The sequence below is a fragment of the Antennarius striatus genome, chromosome 1 (genome assembly GCF_040054535.1).
Source record: "Antennarius striatus isolate MH-2024 chromosome 1, ASM4005453v1, whole genome shotgun sequence".
In the NCBI taxonomy this organism is placed as follows: domain Eukaryota; kingdom Metazoa; phylum Chordata; class Actinopteri; order Lophiiformes; family Antennariidae; genus Antennarius; species Antennarius striatus.
In genome coordinates, this window is record NC_090776.1 from 8,341,272 (window position 1) to 8,363,936 (window position 22,665).

Here is a 22,665-nt window from a genome sequence, read left to right on the forward strand (position 1 = left end):
TAGTTACATTCGATGTGAAAGAGGGGGCATTTAGAGGAAACTCTTTTGTTTTTCAGAGACACCCCATGGGAAAATATGTGGCACACATAGGCACGACTACTTCGTGCTCTCAGCAAACTTACTGGGCAAATATATTTTACTAGTATAAAAATGAAAAACATCTTCCTTCATTACATATTAAGCAAAAATGTGTTCTCGTCCTTTGCAAAGCAAGATATTGCTCAAAAAACAGCATGGATACAACACAACCTTATTGCTGTACCACAATAGCGTGTGCCACAGCTAACCTTGTTTTTTTATTTGTTATTATATACAGTATACTTTATACTTCTTTTGTGCTAGAGAGCTGCTATAAGTACCAGATGCACTTGCAATTATACTTTTAATGTCAAAGTTTCTACTGACAACCTAATGATAAAGACATTCACATGCAGATGGTCACGTTGATAGTTCTTCTACAATTGCAGGCCACTCATTATGTATTCACTTAAATTAACAGAACAGAAGAGTCTATCACTAAGTGTATAAGAGCACAGAAATGCAAATGAAGTACAAATGCAGAGGAAAACAAACAATTTTATAGATTGTTTTTCAGTCAATTAAAATATTTATGTCTGTACTGTGATTTTGTGTGCAGGCCTAGATTTTGAACAGGACACTGGATGCCCTTTGCCTTTTGTTTGATCTCTCTCATGCTCCTTGTCCACCTCTGCGTTGTGTATTTTAATGCCATATCACAGCAGTTTTCTCAAGACTCTACCTCTTCACTAACTATGTCTTTAATTATCTGGTGACATGACATCACTTAGAGCTCTCAATCCCTGTTGCGGTTATACAACCCCTCCTTCCCACACACAAGCACATTCATATACCTCAGTTATGTATGCACCCTTTCTAAGTGGTGGAATATGACAGCTCTATTAACATGCTTTGAATATTTTTGTGCCATATCAGTGGTGTTGTAGAATCATTTCAGGATTCAGTGCTTCAGTATGTGTTGTATTGAAACAAAGGAAATAAAAAAAATGTCAATGTAAATTCATTCATAAGATTGAACAACCAAGCAACAACGTATTCCGAGGACAATTTGTGTTTTAGGTACTAATAGTAAAAAATTAGATACAATTTTAGATACAATTTCATGATGATTAATGTGAATCACTTATACTTTAGTTACAAAAAATCAAATTAATGTATAGCAAAGCTAAGAAATGAATCAAAGTCAAATAGGTTTGTATGGATCTTACAAGTAATCTTTAAATAAATATGATTCAAAATTATATAAGTACTTCAATATAAATGTAGAGTCAATCGAACTTGTCATAATGTTGTTCTGAGGGATTTGCAACAGCCAAAAGAACAGTTAACTACACAAAAGCCAGTACATTTTTCTCCAGTGTTTTTTTTTTTTTTTAATCAATTTTTTTATTTTTATTTTTTTACCAAACCATTGAAATAATCAGTGGCACAGTGGATAGCACTGTCTCTGCACAACAAGGCGGGTCTGGTTTCGAGTCCCTCTCTGTGCGGACTTTTAATGTTCTCCCAGTGCCTGCGTGGGTTCTCTCTGGGTTCTCTAGCTTCCTCCCACCTCCAAAAACATGCGCTTCAGGTTAATTGGCTGTTCCAAATTGCCTGTAGGAGAGAGTGTGTGTGTGGGAGAAAACAGGGCTATACAAATGATTAATTATGCCATGTGCTTTGCGTCCATTCTGTTTCTGTTCTGTTTGATTTGCCTTTGCTCTGTCTTTCTCCTGTTTCTTTTTATAATGTCTCTTTTAACTTGAATAGGTCCCTAAAAAGCACTCGTCGGCGGCCCAGTAAAAGTTCCTGAAACAGGAAAGCTATGTTAATATAAATGCAGTACTAATGTTTGAATTGTTAGCTAGCAGTTCTTTATGAGACTTTATGAGACTATGTAGAATACTGTCTGGAAAGCTTGTGGAGTAAGGCAGGCAGAGAGAATCACATTAAAATTACTTTATTGCTCATTTTCCAAGATAATTTCTTTGTCACTATGCATTCCTTGTCACACACACACCTAAAAATTAATTTCTTCTCCGGATAGGGTTGCACGGGATTATGTTGCACAATCTCCAGAGATAATGTATTTTAAAATTAATGTCCATCTCATGGTCATTTTCCATCTCCAAGTAATCAGTATATACCCTGAAAATCTAGTGGTTGTGGCTAGAATTGAACCAGCAAAGTATTGAGAAACAGACAAGAGTAAGAGACTGAAGTTGAGAAGAGTTTTAGAAGAGTTTACTGAACTTGAGAGCCAAAAATTGTTAAATGAAGAAAATAGTGAGATGAGAGAAGGGAAGTTGAGAAGTACCTCCACAGCAAGAATGTTAAGTGTTCACAAGATGAAGACCCCTTCATGCATCTCCTCCATCTGCCCCATGTCGCTCTCACAGAAACACTGCCATCTCACCCAATCAGTCAATCACCATTGGATTCTGCCTGAGAGGTCTGATTGGCTGATTAACCAAGCTCATCAGTACAACACCCGTTGCGACTACAAAATTGTACACAATATGCAAATTGCCGAGTTTATCCTGTAGTCTGTACACATTTGCATAATATATGCATGCATTTGTTATCACCTTTGCAGTTTTAAATATTTTCCAGTGTGTGTGGGCAATAAGTATCTGTAAAGTTTCAGAAATTATGTGTCGTTTTTTCCCAGCTTTCAGAGTCTCACAAATGACTCAACCTTTCTTTTCTTGAATATTATTTTAAATCATGTCAGCAGTTGTGGGTTGGGTCAGCAGTTGTGGGTTGGATGGTGGTAGCAATGAAGAAAGTAATGTCCACTGTGAAAATTGCACAACAGCTGTAATGGGGATTTCATTAAAAAAAAAAAAATCACTGTTGTTCCCTGCAGGCAAACACAGAGATGCAGAGACTCAACATACTGTTGAGGGGGAAAAAGTATAATTTTAGTACCTGGGCAGCAAGTAGGTGCAGTGGCTAGCGCTGTCTTTGCACAGCACGGTGATTCCCGGTTTGAGTCCAATGTGTTAGTTTGTCCGTGTAAATAATTCTGCTCTGAAACTTTAAAAATAACCCACTCACTGTTGCTTATTAAATGGTGAATAAGCTACACTGTAGGTTAGTATATTTGTGAACATCTTCATCTGATTATCATGAAGTCAGTGACTCACCAACCATAAACCTCACTGCACGTCACTGGTCTGTACCCCCCTCCCCCACTGAGCTGCCTCTATCAACACTTCTCTTCCCCTCACATTCATGTGCTTGATTTTCAGTAACTTTGCTGCTACGTATTTCGCTCTACTTCTTCTCGTGTTTTGCACTCTTGTTTTCCATGACATAATGGTTGATTTTTTGTCGTTAAGTGTGGAGCTGCTTTCTCAGTCTGCTGAACATGACTCATGGCTCATTTCGTAAACACGATGAGACCGGCCGGTGAGATAATTAAAGTTGTGTTTTCCGATAACTGTCATGGACAATGAGAGACCTAAACCTAACGCAAGCTAATGAAACATGGGATTTTACCGGTAAGACAAAGTTTCTCTCTTGCATTCTTGTGTGTGTGTGTGTGTGTGTGTGTGTGTGTGTGTGTGTGTGTGTGTGTGTGTGTGGCTGTGTGTGGATACACGCAGCTTTCCAATCACTTAGAACAGTGGTTTTTAACCTGGGTTCGATCGAACCCAGGGGTTCGGTGAGTTAGTCTCAGGGGTTCGGCAGAGACGGAGGTCAAGACAAAACACCTGACACAATGTGTTGGTGTTTTTGTTGAACATACATGAATCACTGTGTAGGCTTGACACATCGTGTCAATTTGTGATGACACGCCCCCCTCAGCCATCACTGGCTGCAGGTGATCACGCTACATTGATTAGCCTACCTCTGCTACATGAGATTTTGCGCACTCAGTAGTCGATTTATGCCTGTCATGAAGGTACGTCATCTGATTGCTTTCTTAATATTTTAATTCATAGTAACTACAGTATGTTGAGCAAAAAAAGAAAGCGGTCAGATGATATGTGAAGAAGAAGTATACTTCATTGATCCCGCAAGGGGAAATTACATAGTCACTCAGGTTAGTCTTTTCAACAGTAAACAGGCCCCCTGAACACAGCACACAAGGGGGCCTGTAAGCATGCAGTTAATACATAGACATCCAAGTACACACATTAGGAGGCAGAGTGACAGGCATCGGCTTCTGAAACGCGCCCCAAATTGAGCAGCTTGTAGGGGGGACGGCGCCTTGCTCAAGGGCGCCTCGGCAGTGGCTGCGAAGTGAGCTGACACCTCCCACCGTCAGCTCACACTCCTGGTGACATCATGGTGGTAGCGGAACTCGATCCACCGATGGTCTACGAGACATCTGCTCTACCGCTGAGCCACTGCCACCCCCTAATGTGCAACGTGAAGTTGCATGTTCTGTATAACGGAAAGTGATGGGAGTCAGTGTTCTGCATGATTTGCAATGTCAAGTTGAGAAACTCTAGTCTGGCACTGGTAAAAATAAAGGAACATTTACTTCAGCTGCATGGAAAACAAAAGAAACAGACTTTGCTGTGAAAATGACATAAGTAGCACTTGCCAAGGTGAAGCCGTGCATATCTGAACTGGTAACAGCAGAAGTCACACTGATTTGCAGGTAGGTAATTTCAGTGTGTTCATGCACTGTCTTGGTTTTGTTCTTTGAAAAAGTTGACATTAATGCACGATTCATTAAATACACCAGTAAAACATGTAATTATGTCTTAAATTAAAATTATATATTTTTTTTTTACTAAAGAAGGGTTCGGTGAGTGAGCATATGAAACCAACAGGGTTCGGTACCTCCAACAAGGTTAAAGGGGCCCTATTATGAAAATCACACTTTTTCAGGTCTCTACATATACATAGTGATCCTCCCTAACCCGACCAACTCCTAGAATCCGGTAAACAAACGCTCCCTGCATCAATAGATATTTGGAGTTTTAGGAAGTCATGGCTCTCAGATCGATCATATTGTGCAAGAATAGCCATTCTTGACGTCAGACTAGACACTCTGTGCTATTGGACAGAATATTGGACGACATGGATTGGTTGACATGCCCAAGGGTGTGGCCATCCCCAAGACGGAGGTCTTTGCGTCGGACGTGAGGCAGCCGTTTGTTGAAATGGCGTCCGTGAGAGGGAGACATGAAAGTTGCTCAGTTGTTGATTGTACAAATCAACACCAGTGTTTATTTTTCATCCCATCCAAAGAAGAACAGAAGAGACTGTGGTTGCATTTCATTTTTAATGGCAATGTGCGTTTTGTGAGTAGCTCAGATGAGCCATTTTAGAAAGCTGACATTTAGGACCACAGATCACTTTAGGTCAAAATATTTTGAATACAGTCTAGTTGGACATCTGGCAGCTGAATGACATTAAGTTAAAAATACATAACCACTGACGTAGAAGACCTAAACCTGATTTCATTCACCGTAATAAAATCAGGATGTACAATTGTTCTGAATTAGTCATTAATGTGTAACTGCCGTAACTGGGGATAGCCTTATGAGGGCGGACAGACACACACACACACACACACACACACACACACACACACACACACACACACACACACACACACACACACACACACACACACACACCTGAACACGAAATAAAATGGTTCCTTTTAAGGTTATGTTTTTGTGTCTTCATTTCCACATAGCTATTAATGTATCTACAGAAACTGAAATCTACTTTTGTTCATCAAATATTCTGATTCATTTTTCAGTGCTTTAGTGTGTCGTCAGTTTTTTGTAAATTTTAACACCATACAGCAGGGGTATTCAATTAAAAGTTACTGAGGTCCGGTTATAAAAATTTCCTCTTAGTAAAGGGTCCGAACCCAAGTCCAGTTTGTGTCTTATAGCCGGCCCCTATGTCCACATTATCATTTATTATCACTTTTCAATGCAGGATATGTTTAAGTGAGTGCACAGCTAGCTCTTGTACCTCACCATGAATAAAAGTAGACCCAGGCAAATACATTTCAAACTTTTGTTAGATTGAAGATCACACAAACCTCAGAATTAAAAATAAAATGCAAAAAGAGCTGAATAATTTTTTTTCTTGTAAATTAAAGACATTCCGGCCCAAAGAACCGAAGGCCTACACTTCAAGTAAAAAAAACATTAACATCTTCAGAAAGAATAAATAAAAACTGGCTCTTTCAGGGGAAAAAATGCAAACAGAACTTTCTTCATGAGAAAAAGGGGCATGTGGCCTGCCAGTAATTTACTTTTGCACAAGGTTACTTGTGCACAAGGTGTGCACAGAGCACGCCTTGACTGTTTTGGAAAGCTCCCACTGTTTGGGACAGCCCCCCTCTCTTTTCCCACCATGACAAGGTGGTGAAAAAAGAGAATGTGGTTGTCTCTGTCATCTGTGGTGAAAGAGACCACTTGCTTCAGATCTATGTCCCTCTTTGTCAGCATCGTATTGCTGCATACATCTCCCCTCCTCTTGTGTGTGTTAGTGGTGTTACACCCAGCAAAGAGCTCCTTGTCTTTCTGAAGGAACCTGACAAACACAAAAGCTGGACATTACCAGTAACATCTGTAGACTCATCAATGGCCACAGATATAGTATGCATGGTGCTCTCTGAATAGCTGCAACAACCTGTTAATATTTCTGATTTTCTGTTTGCTGTTGAAGTTTCCACACATCTCATCTTTCTGTTTTCCCTCAGATAATGTCTCAGCAACAGCTTTTAAGCACTTCTTCACAACTGTCCCATCACTAAAATGTTTTTTATGTTTCCCCAAAATCCACAATGCCTTTATTGAACATTCGTTTGCATTTTGCTCCGTTACTTTGCCCTCAGCTCGGACTTTCAAGGCGTAACTTTGCTCAAAAGCTCTGTGCTTTGTTCCATAGTGGCGCTTCACGTTACCATTTTTAATTAGTGCTACATGTTCAGACCATATGAGACACGATGGTTTTGAACTGCCTGACGGAAGAATAACCATAAATTTCGTCCAATCATTGTTAACCAGCGGTTGTCCTCATTAACTTCCCTTTGTTTGGAGCTATGCTGTCCTCACTATCTCCCTTCCTCTGTACTCCGCTGTAGCAGTAAAGTCACAGTGGTAGCTGCAGCGAACTATCTCACTTCCAGGTGCGCTGACAGAGACGGGAAAACAATCAATCTGATTTGCTGAATTGAGTGGCTCTATTAGGAGCAGCGCCCGCCGTCTGTAGCCTCGACCGTCAGAAAAAATGCACCAAGAAAATCTACTCTCGTGAATTTATCATGAAGTGGTCACGGGTCCGGACTGAACCATCACGCGGTCTGGATCCAGACTGCAGTCTGCCATTTGGTGACCCCTGCTATACAGTAATCCCTGGCGTATTTGTGCTTCAAGATGCACAGCTTTACTGCATCGCAGATTTTTAGTAGGTACTCATGTAGGCGCATGCTATTGGCTGAAAGCATCCGTAAAGCCCACTGCTGTGTATTAAAGAAACATTTCTTTAATACAAAAGTGCTTTAAACAGTCTATAAGAGTCTGGGAAATGGTAATACAGATATAAGATGGTTTAATATCAGTATCAGTAATAATATCAGTATCAGTGATAAAATAAATCATCGCTATATTGCGGAATTTTGTTTTTCACAGGTTATCTTGGAACGCATTAACCGCGAGTAACGAGGGATTACTGTAAATTGACAAATGAATGGCCAGTTCACTACAGTAAAATCCATAGAATGCTAATAGTCAGACTCTGATCATACTGGGAGAGCTTTGGCTCAGCAAAAATTAGACCACTTTCTCAGATTGGTGTGCTTGAGTAATGCTTTTCGATCAATACACTATTTGACACAGAAAGAAAATAATTCAGTGAAACCCTTATACATTTTTTAATCCCGTTATTGAGTGCAAGTACCCCTGCAGTGTATTATACTCATTGCATGTTCTGTAAATATATAATAGATGATTTCCACAAAAGGTCGTTATTATCACATACGACTATCTTTCTGTCTTGACTTGGCTTTTATTTCAGTATCATTTATGTTTTCTCATTCAGAGCACAAAAGCACATGGAGTATTAGAGGGCCATAAGGCAAATCAATGCCAATATTTATTTCATGTGAAATCACATGCAGTACAGAGAAGGCAGCAGTGAAATAGTAGGAGAAGAAAGCACTTTAAACCTGCAGCCTACAATCTCAGCTTCAACAGCAGGGAATGTTTGTACAAATGCAGGTTCTAGGATACCAGGAAAGCAAGCTAGAGGTACAGTATTTCCAGTGGATGAGGCCAACAGAAAACAAAGGCTGAAATCCAGTTGCTGTCAGTGGGAGATCTCACCAATACAATTTTCCCTTCTTCTTCTGTCGTATGTCATTAGACCTCCAGCTCCGTTGCAGCAAGCCAGTCCAGTGTGTCACTGTCTAAGTCTATTAAGCCACGGTCTCCACTTGGTGGCCGGTATATGGGACAGCTGGTAGTCACGTGCTCCACAGTCTGTGGTGTAACCCTGCATTTGCAATGGGCACTCTCTGTGAGACCCCACTTCTGCATTGCTGCACCAAAGCATCCCACACCAGTCCTCAAGCGATTGAGGGTTGTCCACTCCTTACAGGGGAGATGCTGGCCATGAGAATCTGTTGGGTCCTCAATGAATAGGTGAAGCCGTGATGGTATGTCTGCCTTCCACTGGCCCCTCCATTTTGCCTTCACCCAGGAAACCTTGGAGGTGTCTGCTGGTGTTGTTCGGAGCAGTTCCTGGGCATGTGTGGCAAAGGGGCGCCGGGACTTGAGGCGTGACCGCTGTGGTGTCTCCGTGACAACCTTGTGGAGGAGGTGGGATTCACACCGCTGAGCCTTCCGAGCGAGGGCAAGCATGGCTGCTCCTTGTCTGACCTCTGCAGGAGCAATACCGGCGAGGACAGGCGGTTGGTTGTATTGGCTCGTAGGCATCCGGAGACAATCCGTAGGGCAGTGTTGAGGGCAGCATCCAGCTTCTTAACATGAGGGCTGCGGCTCCAGACTGGGGCACAGTACTCAGCGCAGGGAAACACCAGGGCCTCAGTGGAGATACTCAGTGTCTTGGTGGTTGCTCCCCATGTGGTACCGGCTAGGCGCCGTATCAGTGCGGCACGAGCGGTGGTCTTGCCTTTGACACTGTCCAGATGTTGTTTAAAAGACAGGGTCCGGTCCAGCTTCACTCCAAAGTATGTCGGGGAGGACTTGGACTGTTGCGGGAAATTGTCAACCGTGATGTTGATATTGCGGTTGGCTTCCTTGTTGTACAGGTGGAACATTGTTGACACAGTCTTTTCAACACTGAGCTTGAGGTGCCAGTCCTTTAAGTATGAGGACAGGATGCTCGTGTCCTCAGAAAGGCCCTCCTCTGCTGCTTCCCAAGATGGCTTTCTGAGCAAGATGGCCAGGTCCTCTGCATAGCCGTACTTCCGTGATGTTGTTTCGGGTAGGTCGTAGATGTAGATGTAGAACAGAAGTGGTGCCGGTACTGAACCCTGTGGGACACTGTTCCTGAGCTTTCTCACCCTACTGCTTTGGCCATTGCTGGTGTGGAGCCGAAAGCTGCGGTTGCTCAGCATGTTCATGATGAAGCTCACCATGTGCTTACCTGGGATGGTCTCCAGAAGCTTCATCTGGAGCCCGCGCAGCCAGACAGTGTCATATGCAGCTGTGAGGTCCAAGAAGACAGCACCGGCCTTCTCTCCTGCCTGGAGGCTTTCCTCTATGTCGTGGCAAAGAAGAGTCACCTGGTCTGTTGTCGACCTATCGCTTCGGAAGCCAGCTTGTTCTTTGGGCAGCTGGGAGTCGATGACTGGGGTGAGGCGTGCCAGGATGAGGCGTTCCAGGAGTTTAAAGGGAACACACAGGAGGGAGATGGGCCGGTATCCCTTAGGGTCATTGCTTGGCTTGTTTGGCTTCAGAAGGGTGATCACATTGGCACGATGCCAGATCTTTGGCAGCTGTGAGTACTGGAGGCATGCAGAAAGGAAAGAACAGAGCCAGTCAATTGCCTTCTTGCCTTGATGTTTTAAGCACTCCGGGTGGACGCCGTCTAAGCCTGGTGTCTTGCCAGTCTTTAGGTGTCGTATGGCCAGATCCATCTCATGAACCGTGAAGTTGGTTGACAGGTTGTTGTTGCATCATGGGGCCCTGAGCAGCTCGTGGACTCTTGCTGATGTTTTTCTAGTGAAGTCCTTGTCTGCATTCGGGAAGCGGCCATTACTCAGCAGGAGCGATGCGATCAAATCTGCAGTGATGGGGCATTGTGCTGGAGTTGTTGACCTTCCTGTCAGTTTGTTCAGAGTCTACCACCCCTGTCAGTTGGAGTGTGTGAAGTTGATTGATTCCACGGTTTCAATCCAGCGTTGCCTACGCATCTCGTTCAACCTGCAGAATAGGTCATCTGCTGCTTTGTCCCTGCCTGCAGTGGTTTGTGCTTCTGAATGGGCACGAAGAAGGTGTTCACATTCCTCGTCCCAGTAGGGAATTTGCGCTTTGCGTACACCGCGGGGGATGTTTTTCTTGGCGGCAGCCAGCAGTAAATTACAGTAAGAGTCGTAGGCATCATTCAGGTTGTTAGGGTGAGGGTGTGGTAGATCAGGAGCTGCCATATTCAGTTGTTTAGTGAAGCCTGCCTAGTTAGCTTTCCGGAAATTCCACCTCTTGACATCTCTCCCTGGCACAGGCTGGATCAACAATGAAATGGTGATGAGTGACTGCCGATGGTGTGACTGAGGGAACATGTCCAGGATGCGTCTCACAGGGAGGGACTGGTTGTTACGGCATTTCGCAAATGCCAGGTCTGGATTGGTTGTGCTGTTCCATCGTGCATAGAAGAATGTGCATGGCTCCTTTTGGTCGTGCAGGGGTGTGGCATCTAAAGTGGAGGCCCACTCTACCAGGAAGTCGCCGTCAGCATCTGTGCTACTGTAACCCCAGTCTGTATTTTGGCTATTGAAGTCGCCAGTGTACACAGCTGGGGCTGGGACATCTGGCAGGGATGATGGGATCAGTCTGCTGGGTGGGGGTTTGTAGACGTTGACGATAGTGGTGTCTTGTACTTTAGTGGCAATCCATTCGGTCTCTGCGTCCTCTGGGGATTGTCCGGTGGCTGACCAATCCATGTCTTTGCGGACAAATGTGGCAATGCCATTTTGTTTATTGGCGGTGTGGCCAATAAACAACTGAGGGACCCTCAGGATGTTCTTGTTTTCCTGGTGTGACTCCTGCAGGGTGATCACTGTCACATTGTTTTTGCTGGCTACTTGCTCAAGGATGTTTAATCTTGACAGTGGTGAAACCTTCAACGTTGAGCTGGAGAAGCACTAGCGCCGGAGCTGTGGTCGGTAGACGTCGTGAAGACATTAATTTTGCTTAAGAGCATGCAACCTTGCAACTACTCTTTGGCTACTTGTCTTCTTCTCACCCACAATTTTCCTTCTCCTCACCTGTTTGCTCCTGTTGCTTTAAAAGGACAATCCATCTTCACTACTTTAGAAATGTGACATGCACTCATTTTCTGTCAATGCCAGAGTTCAAGAAAATGGTCAGAATACATATTCTCAGTTTTCGTGTCTCTATGCAGCACAATACAGAGTTAATTTTTCCTCAAGAAAGTATGGCACCCCTGGGATGCGCTTTCAGAAAAAAGTGCACATCTCAACATGAAGAATCCCAAAGTAACAACAGAAAATACGGTAGAAATGTATGCAATGATTGAGTTTTGCAATAGCACAACATAAAAACTAAACAAACTGTTAATTTTAATGATTTTTATTAAAAAATTATGTCAACTGTTTAACTACAATGAAACAAGTAAAATTATACATTTGTTTTATCAAAATGTTAAAGCCTGGTAGTCATTTAAAAAAAACTGTTTTAGCAAGATGTTATAGTTTTCACTTTTGCTTTTCACTCAATAGTTTTCTTTGCCTTCAATTCATATACTGTACAGTATTCTCCTGTGAACACTGCACCCAGCAGACAGAGACTTCTCTGCACACATTTTAGTAACATGTCAGTAATATCTTTCTTTTTCTTGATTAACTTTTGATTGTTTATTTTTTTTCAAGAAACCAATTATTGTCACTTGCTTTTTGTCCAACTTTTGCATGTTTTTCCGAGGCATGGTGATAATCAATCAATCAATCAATCAATCAGTCAATCAACCTTTATTTGTATCTCGCTTAATCATACTAGCACACATTTCAACGCACTTTAACTGATAGAGAAACCCAACAAGACTCTCCAAGCCTAAGCAATAGCTTATGCTTGTTCTGGAGGGTCTAACTACGTAACTTCTTTCTCTCACACAGCGTATAAAACGAGTTTAGTTGATTTTAATAAGGCCGAATCACGCAAAAACAGAAGTGGAGAAATGCAAAAATTGTGAATGTTTTTGTTGAATAGAAGTGCAGTAAACGCTTTCTGACGATCATGCGTCCCTGTCAAAAAATATGCAGCAAAGACGCACGCAAACGAGAACACTGGCAATGTACACTGTATATCTAAACATTAAATTAAAGCACACTATCAACAACAATCAGTTAGTTAAACCCTTCACTAGGCAAATTTATGAACAGGTAAATCGCTGAAAGAAGCCTGAACTGACTTTAATGCTTTACAGAAAAACCCTTGGCAAGAAGACAAGAAGTACAGAGACAGAATTATGTTTGTTTGCTGCATGGGCTTGCAACTTTTTTAGGGGTGAAATGTGCACAACTACATTTTAAAGAAAGAGAACAGAGTAAGAGAAGCATTTTTGACTGTCACTGGTGTAATTTCTTTCTCTGTTTCTCATTTGCTCAGTGATAGTGAAACGGTATGGTTTAATCCTGCTTGAATAAGACAATTGCACTGCAAGCCCTTATTACCTGTTGAATCAATGGATCAATGACTGACTTGAACTCTCTCTTACAACTCTCTCACCTTTCCATTCCAGATTTGTTCCTGACAACAGAAGGACCAAAATTTGAGACCTGGATCAACAAGGTAATAACCTTCTTTATTACCTCAACACAAAGAGATTATGTGATTGGTTCGGGTTTTCTGTCTGTTTATTAGCAGGATTACACAAAAACGAATGGCTGCATTTGTGCAAGAAATGGGTCCGAGTATATTCGCTGTAATTAATTTCAGATGATGATCTGGATGTCAGAGTTTTGCAAATGATTCTTTTATTTTGTGGAAAAAAGCTGACTTCATAAGTTTTGCTTGTAAATATAAAAATGAAAAGCACATGCCTATTAAAAAATAGGCATCTATACAAACCCTTGGTGGAGTTACATTTTAAATGTGGCAAATGTGTCTATATGCTTGATTGTCTTTGTTGTGCTAGAACATAATCAATTCAAAAGGTGTGTCAATTTATTTTGGGGACCTTGGATTTACAAAAGTTTAACTATATGGAATATTATGGCTCAAAAATACAGAATACTAAGCTCAGACCTACCAACTCTAAATGCAAAAAGGAATTCTGAATTACTTCACTATGGCCTGCATTTCTCCATTTATCGTAGTTGCACTGCCTTTACTATATTATTATATGAGCTCTAATTATGGCTTTTAGAATTGCATTTTGTTATCTTTGAAGTAAACGAAATTGGGATTAAATTGCTCAAAGTTTATATTTAATCTCAAAGGAAACTTACCTGAATAAAAGAACAACATATCATTAAGCAGTGATTAAATTTTAAAATTGCAAGCCAAAAACAAAACAGAATTTTTCACTTTGAAAGTGCTTCTTGAGATTTACAGCCTCCATCATCTCAGTCACTGTTGGCCATTAAAAATAATAATAATAATAATAATAATAATAATAATAATAATAATAATCATCCTTTGTTGTCCCACAGTGGGGAAATATGTGTGATTGTGGCAGCGGGGGAGGGGGGATCATACATAAATACTTAAATAATATACATACAAATTAACATATGCAACATATGAAATATACATATTCACATATTGTAAACATATTAACATATATCGTATTATCATAAATTTACAGTTATATTTACAAAACTATACACTACAGACTGCAGAACTGCAGATTGCACTGGTCATCCAGGTTCAGAATGTTTTGTTCTTTGATTTCTTTGAGTTCTTTGAGTGGTCTCCTGGGAGGATTTCTGGTTATACAGTCTGACGGCCGTGGGGAGGAAGGACCTGTGATAGCGTTCCTTCACGCATCTTGGGTGAAGCAACCCATTGCTGAAAGAGCTCTCCAAAAAGGGACCATAATAGGCATGTGGGTGTCTTACATATTAGCAATGTCCGGTATATCCACCATCACTGCAAGAGTTTCAGTAATGGTGGATTGTATTAGAATTATCCATCTATAATGTTTATTTCAGACATAAGTACACAAGGATGAAATAATACATTCAAAAATATTGCATCTCATATTTAGATCTAAGACTTTAAGATTGCACTGATGGGCAAGTACCTTTGTTGTGGGTAACTGTGGGGTATTTAGAGAGTGTGACCCAAAAGAAACCCCTGTTCATATCGTCGTTGATGGAATAAGCAGTTCTGTAAAGCTTTGGTGAGATTGGTGGTGCAGAATCCCTGGCTGTTCTGCAGGACTATTTTATATTCAGGAAGAGCAGAGAAGTAAGACTGTGCCTCTGCGTTTTGTTGAAGGGGCCTATTTGAAATTCAGCAGGTCAAGGCACAAGGCAAACAGTAGTCTGCATTATCACAGAGAGAGAGGAAGGAGGTAGTGAAGAAGAAAGAAACTTAAAAAAGATTGAAGGGTGTTATGGTGATGGAAGATGTACGATTGGAGAGAAACCAAACTGGAGAAAAACATAACAAAAATAAAGGCAGCATGGGTGTCAACTGGTGGAAAGGAGAAAACATGAATGTCTAAGGGACATTTAAACTATTTTTCATCCCAAGCTTCATTGTCTTTTTACCCATATTGCTTTCTTTTTAGTCAAAAGTATATCTGAGGGAAAGCTAAGTCCATAGGCCAAACATGAGGTTATCAGTTGTTCAGTTACACTAGTGGCATGGTTTGAGTGAGAGTTTTATCTGCCTGTGGTTTGGTTGCTTCAGTACTTTGATCCTGACTAAAATGTCTCATTTTCCATCACAGAAGAAATCCTACTAACTTAAGCCGTACGGTGACCATTTTTAGTTTTTCAAATAATGGAGCAACTGTAGCATGAATTGCTATGATATTTGATGCAGACATTGCAAGTACCAAGATAATTATAATTCCAGAACTCAAAATTTGTTTAGGTCCCATTGTTAAAAATATCCTAAAAAAGATTGCATTGCAAAAAGACTGCATTATCCCTCCACTCCACAAGGTGGTGGAAGCTCTTCCTGTATGTCATTGCCACCCCTATGAATACAGGCAAGAATGGGCAGGACTTCCTCTTTTTTACTGAACACATGCTGCTGAAGCTGGTGATGTATTCTGTGTGTCTTTTGATATTTCAATGTAAGTTAAGTTTGTCTTTATTGATTACAATTTATTGTGCATTTAAGTTGAAGTTTGACTAATGTAAATTTAATCATGCATTTAACTCATTTCATGTTTGTAATTTAGTTATGCATTTTAATAATGTCTTGTTTGAAATTATTGTTTATTGGACATAGTATGCTAATTGTTTACCTGCTTCACAGACCCACTAGCATACGTCACCGGCACTCGTCCAGAGTGTCAGCAATAAAGGACTTGAACACAACCTTTGCCTTCACTGTGGTCATTGTGGCTACCAGCTGGAACCTTAATTCCCAACACCCATTTTGCTATATGACCTTTACCTTTAATGCTGATCAGGTTTCCAACAGCCTCAGCCATACTGCTAAAAAAATGTATATTGTAGGGTTGAATTAAGTCGTATTTTCATGCAAAGGAACCTCGAGGGGCGGCAGTAGCTCACTACTAGGATGGGTGTCACAACTCGAACAAGTCTAGTGGTGGAACCCAAAAGCACAACAGTGAAACAGGCGGGTCAAGTCTCCAAACAGGTTTAATAGGACAGGCAGGGTTCTTGTACTGGGGAATCAATCCAAACAGCAGACGAATCAGACAGACTGCAAGCAAACAGAAAGAGTCCAATAATCAGCCGGGTCATACACAAAGTCAATCTAGTAAACTGGGCAGACAAATCCAAAGAGGGATTACTGCAGGCAGGGTCCGAGAAACTAGCAGGGTCGAAACAGGGTCAGAAGGTAAGGCAAGATACAATGGCTGGAAGGTGGGGGCTGAGCTGGGTATATGAAGAGTAGTGGCTGATTAGGGGAGTTGCTGCAGGTGAGCGAAGGGAAGACAGGTGCAGGGAATGAACTGATCTCAAGTGGAACCGGACCTGAAATGACATGATATGGTCCACATATTACTGGTCCACACAGTTGAATGCTACTGGTCCACACGGTCCACACTGTTCAAGGCCCATGTGGACCAAAAAATTAATTGTGTGAACTGGCATTGGACAGGTGACATTTCACGTCCTGAGCACTGCTGAGGTGCACATTAGCAAGGCACCATCCTCTTTACAAGTTTCACATTGGATGTGAGTCACGGCCCTGTAAACATACAGTATATACGCGTTTGACTAACAACAACCAATATTAAATTGGACAAATAAGTTCCCCTACGGGGGATTAGTAAAGTTGATTTCTTCTTCTTGTTCCTCTTCTTTCTGAATGTGATTGAAGGTTTTTTGCACAAAATTCTTCTTCTTTCTTCTGAAGCACTTTAGTGCTTTCATCAAATGTAAAATTGTAACATGTTTGAATGTGATTAAAGTGCTTTTGCAAAAAACAAAATCAACCTACTCAAATACTGCATCTGTAGTACTCTTTTTGGCATGAAACCATTTCTGCTGCTCACAAATGCTCACTTCTGGCCTTAATCTAGCTTCAACTACTCTTTCCCGTAACTTCATTGTATGGCTCATCAGCTTTGTTCCTCTGTAGTTGCCGCAACTCTGCACATCTCCCTTGTTCTTAAAAATGGACACCAGCACACTTGTCCTCCATTCCCCAGGTATCTTCTCACTATCTAAGATCCTGTTGAACAACCCAGTCAGAAACTCTACTGCCCCCTCTCCTAGACACTTTCATTCCTCCACAGGTATATCATCAGGACTGAATGCCTTCCCATTCTTCATCTTCTTCAATGCGCTCCTCACTTCATCCTGACTAATCTTTGCTTCTTCCTGGTGCACAACAGCCAACTCTTCAAGTCTTTGTTCTCTCTCATTTTCCTCGTTCATCAACTCTTCAAATTACTCTTTCCATCCTCTCATCACACTACTGCACCTGTCAATACACTTCCAACCCTATCCTTAATCGCCCTAACCTGCTGCATGTCCTTCCCATCTGTCTCTCTGCCTTGCCAACCGGTATAGATCAGTCTCTCCTTCCTTACTGTCCAACCTAGCATATACTGTAAGTCAGTGGTCCCTAACCCCTGGGCCGCGGACCGGTACCGGTCCGTGGGTCATTTGGTACCAGGCTGTTCAGAAAGAAGAACTTATTTACATTACTTCCGTTTTATTTATTTCGGAGTCTGAAAGATGTTAAATTTGAAAAGGGACGTCTGTGTGGAATGACGCACTGACAAATTCATGCGTCCCACTTGACGGGTCTCGGTCATGTGACAGGTTATCAACACACACACAATGAAGCGCCCATAAACGCACCAGTGTTCTGGATTAAAGTCAAGGCAGATTATCCTGAGATCGCCCAAAAAGTATCGAAAACCCTGCTTCAACTTCCAATCTCCTGTCTTTGTGAAGCGATTTGCCGTGACCGAAAACTAAACCAAACTGCGGAGTAGAGCAGACATGGTACACACTTCAGTTGTCATCATACCCCTAGATCAGCGGTCCCCATCCATTAATTCTCATTATTGTAATTATTATTATTTGATTGACTTGTTCACCTTTCTATTGGAAATGATCAATATTTCTCCTGCGTTGAATGCACTGATAGTAAGTCGCAAAATTTCAAAATAAACCCAATCAGTACAGTCACTTGAATCGAGTTTTTAATGTAATTATTTCTTATAATTATTTCGTTTACAGAGACAAAATAGAGATGTTGATTATCAATTTATGAAAAAAAGTTTGTTTATTGTTTGTTGATGTCTACATTTTACATAAAACCACTGCGGACGATTTATTATTAGACTACAGCTGTCCTGGCGTCATTAACGATTATCGAGCAAATGAAGACCGGTCCGTGAAAATATTGTCTTAGATGAAACCGGTCCGTGGCGCAAAAAAGGTTGGGGACCGCTGCTGTAAGTCATCATAAGCCCCTTGCTTGCCCTTTGCTACCTCTACTTTCACCTTACGCTGCATCTCTCTGTACTCCTGTCTACCCTCCTGAGTCCTCTCAGTGTCCCACTTCTTAGCTAACCTCTTTCTCTGTATTTCCTCCTGTACCTCCTCCTTCCACCACCAAGTCTCCTTATCTGTTTTCCTCCCAAATGACACACCAAGTACTCTCCTACCTGTCTCCCTGATCACATTAGCGGTAGTTGCCCATTCATCTGGAAGCATCTCCTGACCACCCAGAGCCTGTCTTAACTCTTTCCTAAAATGTATGCAACACTCTCCCTTTTTCAGCTTTCACCATTTCGTCCTCTGCTCTGGCTTTTCCCTCTTCATCTTCCTCACCACCAGAGTCATCCTACACACCACCATCCTATGCTGTTTGGCTACACTCTCGTCTACCATTTCTTTGCAGTCACTGATATCCTTCAAATTACACCGTCTACATAAGATGTAGTCTACCTGTGTTCTCCTGCCTCCACTGTAAAAGGTCACCCTAAATTCCTGCCTCTTCTGGAAGAAAGTATTCACTATAGCCATTTCCATCCTTATTGCAAAGTCAACCACCATCTGTCCTTCTGCATTCCTCTCCTGGATACCAAACATGCCCATCACCTCCTCATCACCTGTTTCCTGCACCAACAAGTCCATTGAAGTCTGCACCAATAACAGCTCAATCACTTCTTGGTACCGTATTGGCCCAAATATAAGACGACCCTGATTATAAGACGACCCCCTCTTTTTCAAGACTCAAGTTTGAAAAATTATTTTTTGAACACCAAATTTAATTTTTAAACAGAAAATAATTACAGTACATCTGAAACAAATGATTATAACAATATATATCGAGAGAAAAACCATGTTATTTTGCCTCATTCAAATCATGCAAAAACTGTCTATCACTTCTCCTCAGCTGCCAGTTAACATGGCCGATCTTTGACCCACTTTTCTTCAGATTGTCGCTACGTTTCTCCATTTTCTGTTATCTCTTCTCTTATTTTCTTCTCTTTTCATTCTAACCGCTATATTTTATTTTTCTTCTTTCGTGGTACCGCTATTTTTATTTTTCTTCTTCGTGACAGGGGTTTGCTTTGGCCTGGAGAGTTAGTTCAGCATTTGCTTTAAAGATATCTGGCACCGTCTAGCGTTGTGAATGAGTATTATGTTGAGACCCCAAATGTAAGACGACCTCCACTTCTTCAGTCTTATTTCAATGCAAAAAACACAGTCTTATATTCGGGCCAATACATTATGCTCTGCATCACTTCATCAAAGAGTCCAACCAGAATTTTTCCTTCTACTCCAGCTCACATCCGACCTGTGGAGCATACCCCCTGACAACATTGAACATCACACCTCTAATTTCTAGCTTCAGACTCATCACTCTAACACTCTTTTTTTACATCCAGGACATTCCTAACAAACTCCTCCTTCAAGATAATTCCTACTCCATTCCTCTTCCTATCTACACCATGATAGAACAACTTGAACCCTGCTCCTAAACGTCTAACCTTGTTACCTTTCCACCTAGTTTCCTGGACAGTATGTCTACCTTCCTCCTCTGTATCAACAAACTCTCTACGATTTCCTGTCATAGTTCCAACATTCAATGTCCTTCAGTCCTATACTCTTCCTACGAACACATTTTCCTCCTCTCCTTCTTCAACAAACAGTAGTCCAATTTCCATCCGCACCCTGTAGGTGAACAGCATCGATGGTGGTCGTTGTTAACCCGGGCTTCGACCGATCTGGTATGGAAGTCATAGATTTGATTCACACTTTTCCATCCATCATCTACCGCTTATCCGGGACCGGGTCGCGGGGGCAACAGTCTCAGCAGGGATGCCCATACGGTAGGACATGCCCGGAACACCTCCCCAGGGAAGCGTCGAGGAGGCATCTGGAACAGATGCCCGAGCCACCTCAGCTGGCTTTGCTCAAGGCGGAGGAGCAGCGGCTCTACTCCAAGCTCTTCCCTGGTGACTAAGCTCCTCACCCTAATTCTAAGGGTGCGCCCAGCCATTCTACGGAGGAAACTCATTTCAGTCGCTTGTATCCAGGATCTTGTCCTTTTGGTCATGACCCAAAGCTCATGACCATAGGTGAGAGTAGGAACCAAGATTGACCGGTAAATCGAGAGCTTCGTCTTGCGACTCAGCTCCTTCTTCACCATGACAGACCTATACCGCGACCGCATCACTGTGGAAGTTGCACTGATCTGTCTGTCAATCTCAAGTTCCATCCTTCCCTCACTTGTGAACAAGACCCCAAGCTACCTTATCTCCTCCACTTGGGGCAAAGACTCTCCACAGACCTGAAGAGGGCACACCACCCTTTTCCAGTGGAGAACCATGGTCTCTGATTGAGAAGTGCTGACCCTCATCCCACTCTCGTCACCCTCAGCTGCAAACCGTCCCAGTGCACACTGAAGGTCCAGGTTTGATTAGGCCAATAGGACAACATCGTCTGCAAAAAGCAGAGATGAAATCCTTTGGTCACCAAACTGGATTCCCTCCGGACCCTGGCTGCGCCTGGAAATTCTGTCCATAAAGATTATGAACAGAACCGGTGATAGAAGGCAGCCCTGCCGGACTCTAACATGCACCTGTAACAGGTCTGACTTACTGCCGGCAATGTGAACCGAGCTCTGGTTTTGGTCATACAGGGACCGGACAGCCCTCAGCAAGGGGCCCCGGACCCCATACTCCTGAAGCACTCCCCACAACATACCACGAGGGACACGATCGAATGCCTTCTCCAGATCCACAAAACACATGTGGACTGGTTGGGCAAACTCCCATGAAACCTCAAGCACTCGATCGAGAGTGTAGAGCTGGTCCAGTGTTCCACGACCGGGATGAAAACCGCATTGCTCCTCCTGAATCCGCGGTTCGGCTATCGGTCTAATCCTCCTCTCCAGTACCCTGGAGTAGACTTTCCCCGGGAGGCTGAGGAGTGTGATCCCCGTATAGTTGGAACACACTCTCCTTTCCCCCTTTTTGAAAAGAGGGACCATCGCCCCGGTCTGCCAATCCAGAGGTACTGTCCTCGACTGCCATGTGATGTTACAGAGACGTGTCAACCATGACAGTCCCTGCACATCCAGACACTTGAGGTACTCAGGGCGAATCTCATACACCCCCGATGCTTTGCCACCGAGGAGTTTGGCAACCACCTCTGTGACTTCAGCTTGGGTGATGGACGAGTCCACCTCTGAGACCTCAGCCCTTGCTTCTTCTGTGTAGGACATGGCAGCGGGATTGAGGAGATCCTCAAAGTATTCTTTCCACCTTTGGTGTTGTCCAACATGAGTGGTGGCGGGCTGGTGTGGGCTTGCTTGTAGCCCCACAGCTCAGCCGTCATTTGTTGGAGTTCACCCCGGTGAACGAGAGGGTCGGTTTCCTGCGCCTTCGGGTTGGGGACAGGTGTCTCACTGTTGTTTTGGCCTATGTCCAAATTGCAGTGCGTAATACCGGGCTTCTTGGAGTCCCTGGGAGAGGTACTGAATAGTGCTCCGACTGGGGACTCCATTGTTCTCCTTGGGGACTTCAGCGTTCATGTGGGCAATGACAGTGAGACCTGGAAAGGAGTGATTGGGAAGAACGGCTTCCCTGATCTGAACATGAGTGGTATTCTGTTATTGGACTTCTGTGCTAGTCACAGTTTGTCCATAACGAAGACCTTGTTCAGCCACAGTGATGTCCATAAGTGCAAATGGCACCAGGACACCCTAGGCCGGAGGTCGATGATCGACTTTGTTGTCGTATCATCAGACCTCCGATCGCGTGTGTTGGACACTCGGGTGAAGAGAGTGGCAGAGCTGTCAACCAATCACCACCTGGTGGTGAGCTGGATCCGCTGGCAGAGCAGGGAGCCGGACAGACTCGGCAGGCCCAGACGTGTTTTGAGAGTCTGTTGGGAACATCTGGCAGAACCCTCTGTCAGTGAGGTATTCCCCACCTCCGGGAGAGCTTCTCCCAGATCCCGCAGGAGGCTGGGGACATTGAGTCAGAGTGGACCATGTTCTCCACCTCCATTGTCAAAGCGGCTGCTCATAGCTGTGGTTGCAAGGTCTCTGGTGCCTGTCGCGACGGTAACCCCTGAGCCCGGTGGTGGACACCAGAAGTAAGGGATGCCGTTAACCTGAAGAAGGAGTCCTATCAAGTCTTGTTAAGTAGTAGGACTCCGGAGGCTGCTGACAGGTACAGTCATGCCAGGCGTACTGCAACTCGAGTAGTCGTAGAGGCAAAAAATTCAGGTCTGGGAGGAGTTCGGGGAGGCCATGGAGGAAGACTATTGGTCAGCCTCGAAGAAATTCTGGCAATCCATTCGACACCTCAGGATGGGGAAGCGAT

At 43.0% G+C, this 22,665-nt stretch overlaps 1 protein-coding gene across 1 annotated transcript in view; it reads left to right on the plus strand.

Annotated features, from left to right (window-relative positions):
- itfg1 (integrin alpha FG-GAP repeat containing 1) overlaps positions 1–22,665 on the plus strand; it is a 185,739-nt gene that overhangs the window by 20,062 nt on the left and 143,012 nt on the right. Inside the window, exon 7 of the mRNA XM_068317549.1 lies at positions 12,952–13,001. Within this exon, the coding sequence (XP_068173650.1) occupies positions 12,952–13,001 (50 nt within the window). The remainder of the gene's footprint in view (positions 1–12,951; positions 13,002–22,665) is intronic.